Below are 17818 nucleotides of genomic sequence, written 5' to 3'. Positions count from 1 at the left end.
CTGAGCAAGGGCAGGGACAGAACCCGCAACCTCATGGTTCCTAGTCAGATTCATTAACCACCGCGCCACGACGGGAACTCCGCCAATTTTCCTTTTTACAAACTACAAGCCTGAGTTTCCTACGTCAAGATTTTACATAAGGATAAGCTTAGGGTTGTTTGTAAAATGAGTATATACAGGTTTCTTTCTTTTTTCTTTTCTTTTCTTTTTTTTTTTTTGGTCTTTTTGTCTTTTTAGGGCCATACCCGTGGTGTATGGAGGTTCCCAGGCTAGGGGTTGAATCAGAGCTACAGCTGCCGGCCTATGCCAGAGCCACAGCAACGCCAGATCTGAGCCGTGTCTTCAACGTACACCACAGCTCACAGCAACACTGGATCCTTAACCCACTGAACAAGGCCAGGGATCGAATCCACAACCTCCTTGTTCCTAGTCGGATTCGTTAACCACTGAGCCATGACAGGAACTCCCAGGTTTCTTTTTTAAAGGGGTTTTGATGAATTAAGATGACATATTGGTTACACCCAGGAATGCTGAAATTGTACCATAGATTACAGAAAATCTCTGAGGGAGATATGGAGAAACAGTAGACACATGTTAAAGAAAAACAAAGTGGCATTGTATCAGAGGTCTTATGTGTCAAGTCTATGCAGACCTGTCTTGCAAACTTGGCTGGCTTGATGACAAGGGCTGAAGACTTTTGGGGACATTTTTTTCTCCTTCCTGGCCCCAATCCAAATCCTGAACCTTACCACACTCTGGCCTGTAAGGGCAGGGGACTGTCATAATGAGAGTGCCTGGGCATAATTGAAGAGGGATGATGGCTAGACTGGTTCCCTACTGCTCCAGACATATAGAGGGAGGGGAAGTGGAGTAGGAGAACCATAACTATGACTTTTGACAGACATTGACCAGCCCACTAGCCAACTTGGGCCAATCAGCATGGGGAAAGGGAAGGAAAGTGTTGCCTTGAATGCATCTCTTCTCCTAGAACCCCATGTTCCTTGTGGGATCAGGACTAATAAAAGAATCACAATTATGTTGACTCCTCTTTAGCCTTTGACCACATGGCTACTGAGCTATAACAAGATCTGCATTTTAATGGTAAGGGTGAAAATGGAGGGAAGTGCCCCACCTCCATCAAAAAACAATGATGAGTGGTACAAAATAAGACTCCCACTTTGAATAATCTCATTTTAAACAAATACCTTTGTGATTTGAAACTGTCTTTGGGCAATGTGGATGTGTACCTCCCTGCCGTATATAATGGAGGTATGAATCCTTTTGTAAGCTGATGGTAATGGGTGTATTGATTTAGGGGTGGCTTCAGTCATCGGTGAATTCTGTTATCTAACTACTGACACAAAGAAATTTCATATAAAGTATTCCAAAAGCAATATAGTTTTGGAGATGTCACCTAAAACTTATTCAATTTCTATCTAATAATTTTATACAGCAAGTAATTTTTTTATTTTTTTAGGGCTGCACCTGCAGCATATGGAAATTCCTAGGCTAGGGGTCAAATCGGAGCTGTAGCCACTGATCTATGCCACAGCCACAGCCATGAGGGATCCAAGCTGTGTCTGCAACCTACACCCCATAGCTCATGATAATACCGGATCCTTAAACCACCGAGTGAGGCCAGGGATCAAACCCGCATCCTCATGGATGCTAGTTGGGTTCATTACCACTGAGTCATGAGGGGAACACCCCAGAGCAAGTAATTTTACACAATAAAGGATAGTGGAATGGGCATGAGCTTTGGAGCCAGGAGGAGCTGGGTTTTGCTGTGGCTCTGGAATGTAGAGCTCTGCAAATGTGGATTATTATTTAACATCTATGAGCTCTACTTACAGTTTCCTTAAATGGTATAATAATAGCAATAATATTGCAGCCTAAGAAAGTAAAAACTAACTTAAGCAAAAAAAGTTATGTTGGATTTTTCCACCTGACAGCCTGTTTGAAAAATCTGAGAAAATTTTCATCTGTACCAACATTTTTGAAAATAAATTTGCTTTATTGACCTTTCCTTAAACTTAGACTTTGTGGAGAGGAAATAACTTTTACTATGTTCATTTCATAGTTACCAAGGCTTATATAAAACCTGCATTTTAATAGTATGTATCAGGATTGGTAGAAATATGATTTATCTGTAAAATCTCAGGAAAGGAGTCTGTATTCATATGTAATTACTTATATAAAAGCGATTTCATAAAACTATTTGTGAGGAAATCTCTGGCTATGCCTGAAGATTTTCCCACCTTAGCACAGGCATTGATGGTGCAAAAGAGAGAAAGGGTCAAGCTTCTCAATTTCTACCAAGGAAATACACCCAACTTAGGCATCTACTTTGTTTAGTTCTAAATATTTGGCTTTGCCACTTAAAAAAAATTGATGGCTGCACTCTTGACATACAGAAGTTTTTGAGCCAGGGATTGAATCTGAGCCGCAGCTGGGAACTACACCGTTGCTGTGACCCCACACTGCAGCTGCAGCAACACTGGATCCTTTAACCCACTGTGCTGGGCCGGGGATTGAACCCGCACCTCTGCGGTGACCCAAGCCACTGCAGTCAGATTCTTAACCCACTGCACTACTATGAGAACTGCTTGGCTGTGCCATTTATGAGCCATGCAGAAAACATGCACCCCTAGCTCTTACCCAAAACTATAACCTTGTGCTACATACTTTCCACCTTAACACAAACACTCTAGTTGAAAAGAATGTCCTTATGGAGAGTTGGTTGGAAGGAATTGTAATCCTTCCTTTTGTAAGGATAGTCTAGGCTTTCCCCAATATAATGAATATCAACCATGGGTACCAGAATTCCTTGCAGGGAAGAAAACATATTGCTTGAATAAACAATTTGATATGTTCTTGAAGTTTGGAACATTTTTGGCCACATCTCTTCAAATTTTTTTTCTATTGTCATTTTCTCCCTCAAGGACTCTAATTATACATATATTAGGTCGCTCAAAGTTGTCCCACACCTCACTGATAGTGTTTTCATTTGTTGTATTCTTTTTTTCTCTCTCTGTTTCATTTTAGAACTTATGTCTTTAAGTGCAGTTTTTTTCTCCTGTAATATCTGATCTTCTATTAATTGCATCTATTTGTATTTTTTATCTTAGATACTGTGGTTTTCATGGCTTGGGTACTCTGATATCTTGAATGTCTCTAAATTTTGAACATGTGGAGTAGAGTTATAATGTCCTTGATTACCGATTCTAATATCCTGTCAGTTCTGGGTTGGTTTCAATTGATTAATTATCCTCTTCATTATGGGTCATGTTTCTTTGCTTCTCTATATGTCTGGTAATCTTTGCTTGGATTCTAGACATTGTGAATTTTACCATGTTGAATGCAGATAGTATTGTTTTCCTGTAAATATTCCAGGAAGCAGTTAAGTTACTTGGAAGCAGTTCAGTCTCTTCTGGTCTTATGTTATGATTTGTTTGGTGTGTCCAGAGCAGTGCTCAGTCTAGGGCTGATTATGTCCCACTATTGAGGTCAGACCTTCCTCAGTTCTCTAGACAATGCCCTGTGAATGATGGGTTTTTCCAGTCTGGATTATGGGAACAAACACTATTATCAGTCCTATTTGGAAGCTAGATACTGTTACCACTAATCTTTTCAGATGGTTCTCTCTCCAGCTTTAGGTAGTCCTTCACACACAAACACTAATCCATGCCTTACTGAATACTTGAGGGGTACCCTGTGCACATCTCTGGGGTTCTTGCTCTTTGTAGCTCTCACATTCCTCCTGTGAACTCCACTGTCTTGCTCTTCCTGGACTGTATCCACATTTTTTGATATGTTTTCACTCTTATTCGGTTCTAAGTATTTCCTATTTTCTCTTGTGATATCTTCTTTTACCCATGAGATGTTTAAATGTGTATTAATTTCCAAATAGTGAGAAGTTTTCCTGTTGTTTTTGTTTTCATTTCCACATAATTCTGTGACCAGTGAATATACTCCATATGATTTCAATTTTGAAAAATTTATTAAGACTATTTTATAGTTTAGTATATGATCTATTTTGATGAATGTTCCATGTATACTTGGAAAAAATGTGTACTTAACAGATGTTGGATATAGTGTTCTATAAATGTCTACCAGGTCAGTTTGGCTGGTGGTCTTGTTCATGTTTTCAATATCCTTGCTGATTTCATGATCCATCAATCATTGAGAGAAAAGTGTTATCTAATGATTACTGTGGATTTGTCTAGCTTTTCTTTCAGTTCTATCCATTTCTTTCTTTTTTCTTTTAAAGCTGTATAATGACGACGTAGGCACATTTAAGATTGCTATGTCCTTTTGATGAATCAGCCCTTTTATCATTATGAAATGTCCTTTATCCTTGTTAATATTTCCTGTTCTGAAGTCTATTTTGTCTGATATAAATTTAGCCATTTCAGCTTTCTTTTGATTAGTTTTTGCATGATGTATCTTTATTCTTTTACTTTTAACTTATATGTGACTGTAACAAGTTATAGATTCATATGAGCCCTTCGAACAACCAATAAAAAATAAAGGAAAGTGTTGTAGCAAATAATATAGAATTAAATGACTTGATGAAAAAATTTAACAATTAGAAGTTATCAAAATAATTAAATCAAAATTTTGGACATGAACAATATAACAGAAATTAAGAATACAAAGGACAGCTTAATAGCAAATTAGACACAGCTTAAGAGTGAGTTAAGGGAGTTCCCGTTATGGTGCAGTGGAAACAAATCCAACTAGGAACAATGAAGTTTAGGTTCGATCCCTGGCTTTACTCAGTGGATTGAGGATCCAGTGTTGCTGTGAGCTGTGGTGTGGGTCATGGACTCATCTCAGATCTGGCATTGCTGTGGCTCTGGCGTAGGCTGGCAGCAGCAACTCTGACTGGACCCCTGGCCTGGGAACATCCATGTGAGGCCCTAAAAAGACAAAAGACAAAAACAAAAACAAAAACAAAAAAAAAAGATAGAATTAGTTGAATAGGAAATAGGTCAGAAACAATATTGAAGATTGAAACCCATAATGAAAAAAAGTATGAAAAATGCAAAAACAACTTTATGGTTAACATTAAACTTTTAAACTGAATTTTCAATAGTATTCACAATAATCTCAGATGTTTTACCTTATAAAGAATGAGTTGGAGTTCCCATCATGGCTCAGTGGTAAACGAATCCAATTAGGAACCTTGAGGTTGTAGGTTCGATCCCTGGCCTCTCTCAGTGGGTTAAGGATCTGGGGTTGCTGTGAGCTGTGGTGTAGGTCACAGATGCGGCTTGAATCCTGAGTTGCTGTGGCTGTGGTGTAGGCCGGCAGCTTTAGCTCCAATTCAACCCCTAGCCTGGGAACCGCCCAATGCCGTGGGTGCAGCCCTAGAAAAGACAAAAAAAAAAAAAAGAATGAGTTTCCAAAAGCTCTATTTTGATTTCATGAATTAAATGAAAACATTGAGCCATTATTTAAGTAATTTAACTATTACTCTCTTTTCTTATAAAGAGTATATCAGCCATAGTGCTATAATCAACATCTGTTTTCATGACCAGTAAAAAGACAAAGGCCTCATTCCATATATTTGGAAACTAAAAGAGCACTGCCAAAAAATTCCTAGTTTAAAGAGAAAATCCCGGTTGAAATTACAAAACATTTAGATCAAACATAGGTAAAAATATTACAGAATGAAGTGAAAGTGATACTTAGGAGTAAATTTAGAACATTAAATATTTATTATTAAAGTGCATTACACTGGAAGTTCTAACCAATGAAATATGACAAGAAAAATACATTTAAAAATATGAGTAGGAGAACAAATTGTCCTAATTTGCAGACAATATGATAGCCTAAATATCTAGACAAGAAAACTATTAGAATGAAAATGTTTAGCAACATTGCTGGACATAAGATCAATACATACAAAACAAGCTCACACTTCCAGTAGCAACAACACTATACAGTTTCTAAGAGTAAACTTAACAGTAAGTAATAAACCTAAAAGTAAAAAACTTCAAGGGGGGAAACATATGATAGCCTATAAAAGATGACACAAATAAATGAAAATATATGTCATATTTATAAATCTGAAGACTCACTATCAGTTTTACCCAAATGAACCTATAAATCTACGGCAATCCCAATCTAAATTCTAAGAGGGTTTCCATTTACCTTAAAAAACTAATTATAAAATTTGCGAAGAAGAGTAAAGTATCCAGAATATAACTAATATGTTTTTGAAAGAGACTAAAGAGGAGTGTTTATTTTATCAACTATCAAGATTATTATGAGGCTATAGTAATTAAGATAATGTAGGAGTGGTATAATGATAGACACTTAGGCCAAGGGAAGATCATTGAGTCCAGAAAAAGAAACATACATATATGTAAAACCTGATATATGAAAGTGCTGGCAATGAAGCTCATTGGGGAAGGAACAAAAAATTAATTTTCCACATGAAAATTAGATCATTATCTTATAATGTATTCAATAATGAATTCCAGTTAGATTACTTTTGTAACTATGAAAAAACAAAACTTTAAAACTTTTAGAAGAAAATTAAGAAGTATATCTGGGAGTAGAGATGGATTTCTTAAGTAAGATTTTTAAAACCACAGTTATGGATAAATTTAATTATAATGGAAGTTAAAATTCTGCTCAAAAAAGACACACCATAAGCAAAATGAAAGGACAAGCCACAGCCAGAGCCTTCAGGGGCCCCCTTTGCAGATGTCTGGAGATCTCTCTACACAGCCCTTCCTCTTTGGTATTTTGTTCCATAAATTCAAGCTGCATTGGTCTCCTGGGTGCCAAATGCTTTCTCCTCAACCCGGAATGCTGGGCTCTCTTTGGATCCCACCTCCTGCCATATATAATTTTTTTAATGGGGAAACATGAAATAATAGTATAAAAACCATGCATAGGGAAGCTCAACACTAAATTTGGGAGAAAAGTTACTTAGAGGGGGAGGTAAAAGAAGACTATCCTGAAACTGAGATAACTACTAAGCAAGAATGGCAAAATTTTAGACTTCTTTGAAGATTAGTAGTATGCACATGCATGTTCATCTTGTTTTTCTGTGTACTTCCTGTGTGCATGAAGTATTTTACAATAAAATCTTAAATTTATGCAAAAGGGAGAATAAATGAAGAGTGTCAGTTAAAGGAGCATCCTAGAAAGATAAAGAAGTTAAAATAGGATAGTAATTAAATGTGTCTGCAAGCTACCTAAGCTACCTAATAGATGGCACCTAATAGATGGAGCTATTAGGGGTGGGGACAAAATGGTAGCAGAGAGAGTGCATCTCCTTCCCTTACCAGCTGGGTCTCCAGAAGGCTGTGATTTCCCTGCTGGTACTTTCCTGAGGGTACTCCTAGACAGACTTTGATGAAATCTTTCAAAACCCCAGCTTCCACAAACACCATGAATATTACTCATGCCTTTGCTGAGTCATGCGTCCACATACCTGTGGTCACTAACCCAAGACCTGAGCCCTTGGGTCACTGTTGTGCTCTCTCTTATCCTCATAGCTGAACTCTTTCTGACTTTGGCCTCTTAGTTGCTTGCACTACTTGCCTCCAATGGATCTTTCCAGTAGCCTCATGACTGGTCTCCCTTCATCATCCCCCCGCCTCCCCCCATTGCATCTATTCTTAACAACATGCTCACTGCTGGAGTGGTCCTTTAAAACATCAGATCATGGAGTTCCTGTTGTAGCGCAGCAGGAGTGAATTCGACTAGTATCCATGAGGATGCGGGTTTGATCCCTGGCCTCGCTTGGTGGGTCAGGGATCTGGCATTGCTGTGAGCTGTGGTGTTAGTTGCAGATGCGGCTTGGATCCTAAGTTGCTATGGCTATGGTGTAGGCTGGCAGCTGTAGCTCCAATTTGACCCCTAGCCTGGGAACTTCCATATGCCCCAGGTGTGGCCATAAAAAAAAAAAAAAATTCAGATCATGTACTTTTCTGCTTAAAGTCCTCTCACAACTCCCCATCTTGCTCAGAGGAAAAAATCAAACTCCCCTGATTGCCTCCAAAGCACTGCATTATCTGGCTCCTTCCTCCCACCTCTTGCTGCTCTCCCCCACCCGCTACCCCATGCTCCCAGAACCTGCTTGGCTGCTCTTGCCTCATTCCTACCTGTGGCTCCCTCTGCTTAGAACATTTTCACCTGGTTATCTACCTTCCTTGTTCATTTTTTCATCTAAAGTATGGCTTCTCCTCAATTTTTACAGTGTACAGGAGGCCTTTCCTGACTGCTTTATTGAAGATAATGCTTATCCACACAGTGTCTATCTCTTCTGCTTTATTTCTTTCTCCCTAGCCTGTATTGCCTCCCAATATATTATATAATTAAAAAAAATGTATTGTCTGAATCCCTCCACTGGAATATAATCCTCATGAAGATAAGGATTTTTATCTTTTATTTCTTGCTGTAAGACAATTGCCTGGCACAGAAAAGACGCTGTTTGTGGCTTTGGGGATCCCCGCCTCCCCCTCTTCTTGGGGACCTAAAGAGTGGGGGAGAGGTGCATAGTCCCTGATGCTCCCACACTGACCCCCATGGTGATGGTGACCACTTACTTGGACTGGGCTTTGAGCATCAGCCAGACAGGGTGCTGCAGAGATGGCCCTAGATCACAGCTGTATGGGTCCTTCAGGTCTGGGGACCCTCTCTGTGACTTCCCCATCTCTCTCGGGGACCAGAAATCATTTGGTTGCTCCATGCATGAGAGGGTACAGCAACTCTTCAAGTTTGCCCCGAGCTCCATCTGCCAAGATATTCCATGGCACTCTCCTTATTGGGCCCTTGCTGTCTTTATGGGGCTCAGTCCAGCTCTTGGATCCCACGGCTTTATCTGGGAATTGTGTTGGCTCCCTGGAGCTTTACATTTTTTTTTTTTTCTTTTTAGGGCCGCACCTGCAGCATATGGAAGTTTCCAGGCTAGGGGTCACATCGGAGCTGCAGCTGCCAGCCTACGCCACACCCACATGCAAATTGGGATCTGAGCCTCATCTTCAACCTACACCACAGCTCATGGCAGCGCCTGATCCTTAACCCAGAGTGGGGCCAGGGACCGAATCTGCATCTTCCTGAATACTGGTTGGGTTCATTACCACTGAGCCCCGATGGGACTTTGGATTAGGAACAAGGACTTTCTCTCTGGGGCCCACTCGTATCTTTTCAATGTTTTCCAGTGCTCATTTCCCATCTCTCTTCCCTGACTTTCTCCCTCCCCTTCCCCTCCCCCAGGCTGGAGTTTTTTCCCGTGCTATAGCCAGCAGGTTCATCTTGCTTTTGTTCATCTCTTGCCTCTGTTGGGAATCCCTTCCATTTCGCTAAGAGCCTGGGCTTTTGGAATCTAAATGTAGGCGAGAGACCCTTTCTTTCCGTATTTAGAGGTCATATTCTCTCAGAGAATAACCTTGCTGCTTTAATGGGAAGACAGGCCAAGAGGTATGAGAGGGAAAGGCTTGGGTAGGGGGAACTGTGAAATATTTAAGAGCACAGGCATTCCTGCTGCGGCCCAGTAGGTTAAGAATCTGACTGCAGTGGCTTGAGTCACTGCTGAGGCATGGGATCTATCCCCAGCCCAGCACAGTGGGTTAAAGGATCTGGCATTGCCACAGCTGGGATGTAGGTCACAGCTGCAGCTTGGATTCAATCCCTGGTCCAGGTACTTCCATATGTCGCAGGTGAAGACATTAAGAAAAAAAACAATCACATCATGTGATGATAATGGCAAGAGTAATGATGTAATTAACATCTATTCAACACTTCATGTGTGCCAGGTCCTCTGCAGAAGTGCTTTCTAAGGGGCATCTCCATGAATCGCCACAAGAGCTCCATGTGTATTTTTCCTTAAGCTTATTTTTCATAAGAGCAAATTGAAGTCTAGCAACAGGAAAGGGATTTGCTCAGGTCGCATATTATGCAAATGATGGGCATGGGCTTCAGATGTAAGCCTTCCCTTATCAAAGGCTGTGCACAGCACTGCACCTCCTGGCCTCTTGGCAACACCCCTGGAGCCTCAAGACACCAAGCCATGTAGCTGGGGAGTCAGCTTACTCTTCTGCACTCCTGGCCCCTCATCTAGCGGAAGTGGGGTGGCCCTTCCCCTTCCTCCCCTGCCCCGGCACGGGTGGGTTGTCTCTGCCTGCTCCCATGGTCATCTTCTCCCTGAGAAACTGGTTTTCGGCTCTGCTTTGGCTTCAGCAGGTTTTTAAAACTCCCTCCCTCCCTCTCTTTCTATTTTTCTCGGTTTGGCTTTACAAATAAAATATAAATTTAGCTAAGAGCTCGCACCACAAAAAGGGAAGAAGTGATGAGTCTAAGCAGCAAACAGAACCCAAGGGTTAACACCCTGTCACCACATATGACAGCCTTGAGGAGCGAGGGCTAGGGTCTGGGTGTCTCTGCTCTGGGGCGGGGTCGGGGGGTCCTCCAGGCTGCCCTTCCTGCTTCCTGCAGAGGAGAGACCTCCCGGGCTCCTCCCCAAACGGCGCAGTCCTTTTCAACAGGTAGAAGCCCTGTAGCTTCGGGAAGGCCTCCCAGCTCCCACCCATGTCTGTTGGCAGAGGACTGTCACTTTGGAGAAACAAGCAAACTCCAAAACACTGGGTGGCAGAGCCGCACCAGCACATCTTAGAGGAGCGTAGCTGAACTACCGAGCCCAGATCCACATTCCTAGCGGGCAGCCGTGTTGATGGTGGTGCGGAGGGAGGGGAGGAAATTTGGAAACGGGTGCAGGTCACTTGGCCTGTACCAGGCCGCGAGAGGGCTCTGGGCAGCTGGGCAAAGGATGTGTGTCTCTCTGCAGGTGACGACTCCATCAGCACCTTGGGCCTGATCCTCTGCGTGGGGCTCTCGCTGCTGCTCGTGTCCATCCTGGGCTACAGCCTGGCCAAGTGGTACCAGCGCGGGTACTGCTGCGAGGGTGAGTGAGCGCTGGACCCTGTGGCCCCAGCTCTGCCCAGCCCCGCTTCTCCTGTAGCATTTGGCCAGGCTAGCTGGGGCGGCAAACTCTTCAGCATGGCGTCATGCAAAAATATTTCCTGCGGTGGCCACGGTGGTTGAAGACTTGAGTGGGTGGCTGAGTACTTGAGGTGTTGGGGGTGGGGTGCTCAGGCCTTTTTTGGGGGGCTCTTCCTACCCCAGCTAGCAGTCAGGTTCCTCTTCCTCACAGCTCAGAGAAATCCACCCCCCTGGGCCTGTGTGGGCCTCAAGGCCAAGGGCGATGGGCTAGACAGGGCCAAGCTCCTGGTGTCCATCCTCTGGCTCCTGGTGCCTCCCTTCCCCTGCCTGGGGGTCGTGAGGCCCTCCCCTAAGCCTGCTGCTGCTTCAGCCCCTCTGGGTGTCTTCTGGAATGCGCTGTGGCACTCCTGACTCTGGCCCACATCTGCACTTCCCACAGGACCCGGGAGAGCCGGGAGGGCGTGCTGGAGGGCCGAGAGGCAGAGAACATTTCCTGGATCTGCAATTAACTTCACCAGCTTCCACAGGTGTTTGTTGAGCACCTACTCTGTGCCATTGCACGTTTGCCTAATGTGATTTTTCAAAAAATTTCCAGGCAGGGATGAAATTCTTAGTCTCTGTTTTTTTCTTTTTCTTTTTTTCTTTTTTGGCGGCCATGTGGATCAGATCCCGGGCCTGGGATCAGATCCAAGCCGCAGGTGCGACTCTTATCCTCCTCTTTTGGGCCAGGGATTGAACCTGTGTCCCAATGCTCCAGCGACACTGCCAATCCCGTTGCGCCACTGTGGGAACTCCTTCATCTCTATTTTTTAATAGATGAGGATATGAGGCTAAAGTCACAGGGTTGGGGAGTTCCCGTCGTGGCGCAGTGGTTAACGAATCTGACTAGGAACCATGAGGTTGCGGGTTTGATCCCTGCCCTTGCTCAGTGGGTTAAGGATCTGGCGTTGCCGTGAGCTGGGGTGTAGATTGCAGACGTGGCTCAGATCCGCGTTGCCGTGGCTCTGGCGGAGGCCAGCGGCTGCAGCTCTGATTCGACCCCTAGCCTGGGAACCTCCATATGCCATGGGAGCGGCCCAAAGAAATAGCAAAAAGACAATAAATAAATAAATAAATAAATAAAGTCACAGGGTTGGAAAGTGGCAGAGCCAAGAGTCAAGCCAAAGTCTGCTTCTTTGGGGCCCCAAGCTAGGATTGCCTCCTTTCCAGGGTAATCTGTGTCCATGATGGAGAGGCCCCTCATTGCTGGATCTACCCTCGAAAACCTGGTGTTCTCTCTGGGAAGATGCCCCATAGCTGTGGGGCGGGAAGCAGACACTGAAGGCACCTGGACCCTCTCACGGCGTCCTGAGGCCCAGCACAGCCACCCCGCGCCTCCCAGACAGGGGTGAGGGAGTACCATGCGCTTCCAGAAGAGTGATGGGCCACTCTCCCTGGAGGTCCTAACCTTCTCTTTTCTGATTATCTTCCAGGGCCTAACTTTGTCTTCAACTTGTACCAAATCCGGTAAGTAGGTTCAGCACAGATCTGGGTGGGATGGGGGTGAGAATTTAGATATGCTTGAGAAAGAATCAAAGACGGATTCGTTTCAAACCTTCTGCTTCCCTTCCCTGTCTCCTCTGCATGCCCCTAAGCAAATAAGAGGAAAGGAAGGAGCCAGAGTCCATTTAGAGTTCCATGAAGGAGAACTTGAACAGGGACAGGGCCATGTAAAGATCTTGGTGACAATGATCCTCTTAACATTCAACCCCCAGGGCAGGCACCTTCCATCCATCCCCACTCATTCATTTGTACATCCGCTCATCATTTATTTGGTAAGGATCTGTTCCAGCAGGTATTATGGTATTACCTTCTAAGGGTCCAAAGATTACTTGGTGGAGCCTCTTGACTTCAAGCATTTCACTGTTGGTGGTGGACACACGCCTGATTTACAAATCATGCCTGGCCATAACATGGTGTCAAAAGAGAAGAGCAAATGAAAACTGTCGGGGATCCAGGGAGTAGGGGTTGAAAGTCCACTGGTGCTACAAGGCATCTCATCCGCTCTCTGCCACACGGGCCTGTTCTTCGTCTGGCCCAAGAGATGGGGTAACTCCGATTTGGGAAAGGATGTCAGTGAGTCACTGAGTCACTGCCAGGAAGTTCTTCCCATGCTCTGGTCCCAGGAAGAGGCCGCATTCTCAGCCCCAATAACTTGATTGGGTCATCTTTCTCAGGAACCTGAAGGATCTGGAGGTGGGGCCACCCTACACCATCAGTGGCCACATCAGCAGTCCAGGTGGCAGCTACATCAAGTTCTCCGACAGGCTAGTCTGATGGCAGGGGGAGTGTCAGCTTTCTGGAGCCCCAGCGAGGTGAGTGGAAGGTTAGTGAGCTCGTGTGTGACTTCAGTGTCCTAGTGTGGTCCTCAGATGGTCCTGGCACCAAGCCTAGCACCAAGGACTGCATGGAACCCAGAGCTAATTCAGTTTCTCCCCCACCTTCTGGGGAGTGGGTGCTGTTGAGCTCTAGGAGGTGATCTCAGGGACGAAGGCCCAGGGTCATGCTGTCCCCACCTCCTGCTAGCCCTGGGTTGCTCCTTTTCCATTCATCCACCTGATCCATGCCCTGTTATTCTTTCCTGAGAAAGCGCTATTTTTAATCAGATGGAAACTTCTAGAATAGAGTTTTTATCTCAACCCTTTGCTCTGAGATGGAGGTTCCAGATGGCCACCCTCTCCAAGAAGCATCACTTTAGAGCTTCTGAACTTTCGAAGCATAGGAGCCACCCTGCTTCCAGGCCGGCTGGGCCACACCTTTCCTCCTCTGTCCTCAAGCCCATCTCTTCACATCACAGCTGCTTCTCCCTCAAAACACTTCCTCCCTCCTGCAGTCGCACATGGACCCCGGGTTCTCTCCCTCATCTCCTCCCCTGGGGACCCCACACTCAGCACCTCCCCAGCCTCCTCCCTCCGCTCTCTGTCACGTTCTCCTTTCTTTTTCTGCAGGAAGAAGCTCCCAGCTCAGCACCTTCCCCTCACGGGCTCCCCCGCTTTCACCTCCTGGGTTTTCAAGGCCTGGCCTGGACCTCTTCTGTGGACACTGAGGAGGCTTCTCTGGGGACAGCACCAGCCTGTGGCATCAGAGCCCTCAGGAGAGGCAGGCCTCTGGGGACCAAGTCTGGTGAAGTCACAGTGGCTTTCTTACAGAAAAAATGAGTCGGCCATTCCCCAGGGAGGAGGGGCTGGTTCCCAGGAGGCCCCTGAGCCTGTGGGAGGAGTTCCAGGGACCCTGGAAAGCAGAGCCCTCCCAACTCTGCTCCATGTGGGCAGGGCCTGGAGACTCCAAAGGGGGGCTCTACATGGGGGCGTCCCCTCTCACTTCCCCTGCAGGGCTGACACCGGGGCCAGAAAACCTGTCATATCCTCAGCAGACAAAGTCGTGTGGGAGGGAGGTGTTTCCAGATGCTTTTTAACCTTCCTACCAGAAGCTAGCCTCCCCTAAGAGCCGAGGGCTGAGCTTAGGCCTTTACTCTGCCCTGCCCCCCACTGCACTTGTGGCACTTTCATCAGTCCGGCCCCTCCCAGCTCCGTGCCCTCGCACACACTTGTCCCCCACCTGGGTCTGTTCTCCCTGCTGCTGACCAGCCTCTATGCCTCCCAAGTAACTCAGGGCAGGGCTGAGAATGGTCTAGAGTCACCTTCTTGTTTTCAGGTTTTGCGATGGGTGGGCATTTGTGGAGACCTCTGTCTCCAGAGTTCTGCGTTTCCTGGGCAAGGCCTGCCTTGTGATGTGGAAAGTGGACCAGAAGTGGTGAGAGTGGGGAAGAGGAACCTAGATTAGGCTAAAAAAAAGAAAAAAAAAAAACAAACCCAAAAAAAACAACAGCCAGTTAATGTCCATGGGAAATCAAGAACCAAGTATAGCTTGGTGGACAGCAGAAGAGTTTGCCCATGAGTCATCACTTCTTCCTCTGGTCTGTGCCCTGCTGGACCCGAGGTGGGGCCCCAAACTGGATGTCAGCTTGGTGGGTGCTTACCGCAGAGCTGTTCAGTGCAGAGAGACTGAGGTCTTAGTCTCCGAACTCTTCGTCTCCGACCGATGGAGCAGGGCCTTAGAGGGGCCCTGCGCCTGTTGCAAACTGCACTTAGAACCACCAGCCATGGGTCTTCCTGCTGAGGTCCCAGCAACAAGGCCGACAAGCTGCAGAGGCCCGGGGCAGTGATAGGCCAAGGGCAGAGACGTCCTATCCTTTGTCATCTTAGCCTCTCTTTCTCGCTTTGGGTTCTAGCCGGTTGCCAAGGAAGGAGCGAAGGAAAGGCCTTAACCAGTTCCTATCCCCTTACTTTCCCCCAGGGTCTGGGGGCCTTGCTCCCAACATAACCAGACTCAAACTTAATAAACTGGGGCTTCACCTGGGCCCCAGCCTTCCATTCCTGAGTAGGTCGTTGGGTGGTGGTGGTGGAGGAAGAGCTCCCAGTGGCTCTAGGTCCCTCCCTTCCTTGAAGACCTATTAGGAGAGGAGAGGGGAGGGGACATGGACTGACTTTGGTGTCCTTCCTTGGATTTCAGAGTTCAGAGGGCTGAGTGCCATTTCTTAACCCAGGGGGTCCAGCCTCCATAAACTCTACCTTGAGCCCTGCTCAGCATGGATCCTGGGTCCATAGCCCAGGCCTGGCTGCCCTAGGCCCTGAAAGTGCTCAGAACTCAGCGCCCTTGGGGAAAGCTGGAAGGATGGGGTCCTGGGTCGAGGTGGTCTTAGCCCCTGGTTTGGTGGCTTCAGGTGAGGAGATAGGGACAGCTGCCAAGGGGCTGGGAGAATGGAGGGTATTTCCTACCCTTGGGAGCGGAACTGAGACTGGGCCACTTCCTCTTTTAAGGTCCTCTGACGTGTCCCTGTCCCCCCTCGTTCCTCTTCCTCCCCCTCGCTTTCCTGACTTCCGTTGTCTGACTGGCCAGCACAGCTTTCTTCATTCGCCCTGGGCCCCAGGCCCTACCCTAGGACTCCAAGGCTGTTGTTGGGGGCAGATTCCAGCACCGTCAGAAATGGTGAGGGAACATAGGCCTAGAAGTCTGGCTACAGGTCTAGTTGGTCTGGAACTGGCTGGGCTCCCGAACCATGGTGAGCTGGGGGCCCTCCTGGAACCTCCCCCTCCTCTTAACTGTTCTTCACTTCACTGGCCCCAGGAGCCAGGAGGCGGTCATGAAAGCCAACAGTTCCCTGAGCCGGCCGTTCCCAGCCCCACTGCCACCCTGGTGCTCTTTGGCATCTCTGCCAGGACTGTTCTGCCTGGGATGGCTTCACCCCCCACCCCAACCCCTCCGAGCCACATCTACTCTCCAGGGCTGGCTCAAGTCTCATCTGCCCTGTGGCTTCCCTCAGGACTTAGACTTGCTGCCACCCAACCAGGACGAGCCCTTGGGGGCAGGGGGTTACATCCCATGGGTGGGTTGGTTTGTTGGTCTATCTATCTATTTATTATCTATCTATCTGTCTATCTATATATTATCTATCTATCTATCTATCTATCTATCTATCTATCTATCTATCTATTATCTATCTATCTATCTATCTATCTATCTTTTTAGGGCTGCACCCAAGGCATACAGAAGTTCCCAGGCTAGGGGTTGAATCGGAGCTGCAGCTGCTGGCCTGCGCCACAGCCACAGCAACACAAGATCCTAGCTGCATCTGCGACCTACACCACAGCTCATGGCAGCGCTGGGTCCTTAACCCACTGACCGAGGCCAGGGATCCAACCCGTGTCTTCATGGATACCAGTTGGGTTCATTACCGCTGAGCCATAGTGGGCATACCGCAAAGGTTTTTAGTAACCACTCAAAGTGAAGTCCATAGAAGGTGCTTCATAATAGCCTGCTGAGTGGAGAAGAAACACCCAGTGTGGCCGTGGAGGCTGCCTTGTCCTAGAGGAAGATGCCCAGGTGACGTGAGGAAGGGCAGGAACTGCTGATGCCGTACGCAGTCTACAGGGTACAAGGCATTTCCATGCCCATTACTGCGTCTTGAGCCTCATGGCAGCCCTGTGACATGAGATGATTATTGGTCTCATTTGACATGTGGAGAGACAGAGGCTCGTAGAGGTGGCCACTCAGAGAGGTTGCACAGCCAGCCACTGACTGCACTTGAGCCTGAGTAGCGTCTGAGGCCTCACAGATGCAGCCTGAACTCAGGACTTGAGGGGAAGAGGGTTGAAAACTGTAGAACAGGGCCTGGCCTTCACTGGTCCTGCCATGCGGTACGGCCACGCTGTCACTTCACCACCCTGGGCTTCTATCTCAGCATCTGGCAATCAAGGCATTGGACTGCTTCTCCGAGACTCCTCTCTTACTTGAAGGAGTCTTACCTTTTGGGTTTTTTTTTTGTTTTTTGCTTTTTGTGTTTTTTTTAATCCCTTTACTCTCAGCATTTAGCATAAGACCCAGTGCTTAGGAGGCATTTGGTAAACAAAAGAAGCAAGTACAAAGTGTAGTTATAACTCTAACTCAGCAAGTGGCAGCTGAAAGTTCCTTTAGGCCCTGATGGTTTAGAATCCTATTACTCAGTCTTTCTCTGATGTTGGCAGAGTCTGACCAGCATCCAAGACTGGACCATTCCTGATCGAACCTTTCTTGAGCAGGAAGACGGATGCTAACGTTTGCTAAACACAGATCAGTGCAAACGCTGTCACTGGTGAGGGAACAGAGGCTCAGAGTCTGGCGAAATGATTTGCTTAAGGCCAGGCAAGATCGTATTTTCTTTATAAGCCTTCATCACTTTTAGCCTCTGCCCAAGCTAGCAGCTCCCGAGCTCCGGGGCCCCCAAGGAAGCAGGCCCCTCCCCATGGTCTCTAATCTCTTTTCCAGGTCCCCTGGTCCA

At 46.5% G+C, this 17818-nt stretch overlaps 1 protein-coding gene across 4 annotated transcripts in view; it reads left to right on the top strand.

The window, feature by feature from the left end:
* Positions 1-16447, top strand: part of SMIM35 (small integral membrane protein 35) — an 81961-nt gene extending 65514 nt beyond the window's left edge. For 2 of the 4 annotated variants that reach the window (XM_047753391.1, XM_047753392.1), the window contains exons 2-5: positions 10808-10924; positions 12435-12468; positions 13179-13316; positions 13950-16447. In XM_047753391.1, the coding sequence (XP_047609347.1) occupies positions 10808-10924; positions 12435-12468; positions 13179-13278 (251 nt within the window). In that variant the 3' untranslated portion in view covers positions 13279-13316; positions 13950-16447. The other 2 variants (XM_047753394.1, XM_047753393.1) reach the window with 2 other exon arrangements.
* Positions 16448-17818: the final 1371 nt, after the last annotated feature.

The sequence above is a fragment of the Phacochoerus africanus genome, chromosome 11 (genome assembly GCF_016906955.1).
Source record: "Phacochoerus africanus isolate WHEZ1 chromosome 11, ROS_Pafr_v1, whole genome shotgun sequence".
Taxonomy (NCBI): Eukaryota; Metazoa; Chordata; class Mammalia; order Artiodactyla; family Suidae; genus Phacochoerus; species Phacochoerus africanus.
The sequence above is the reverse complement of the archived record's forward strand: the minus strand, read 5'-3'. Positions and strand labels throughout refer to the sequence as shown.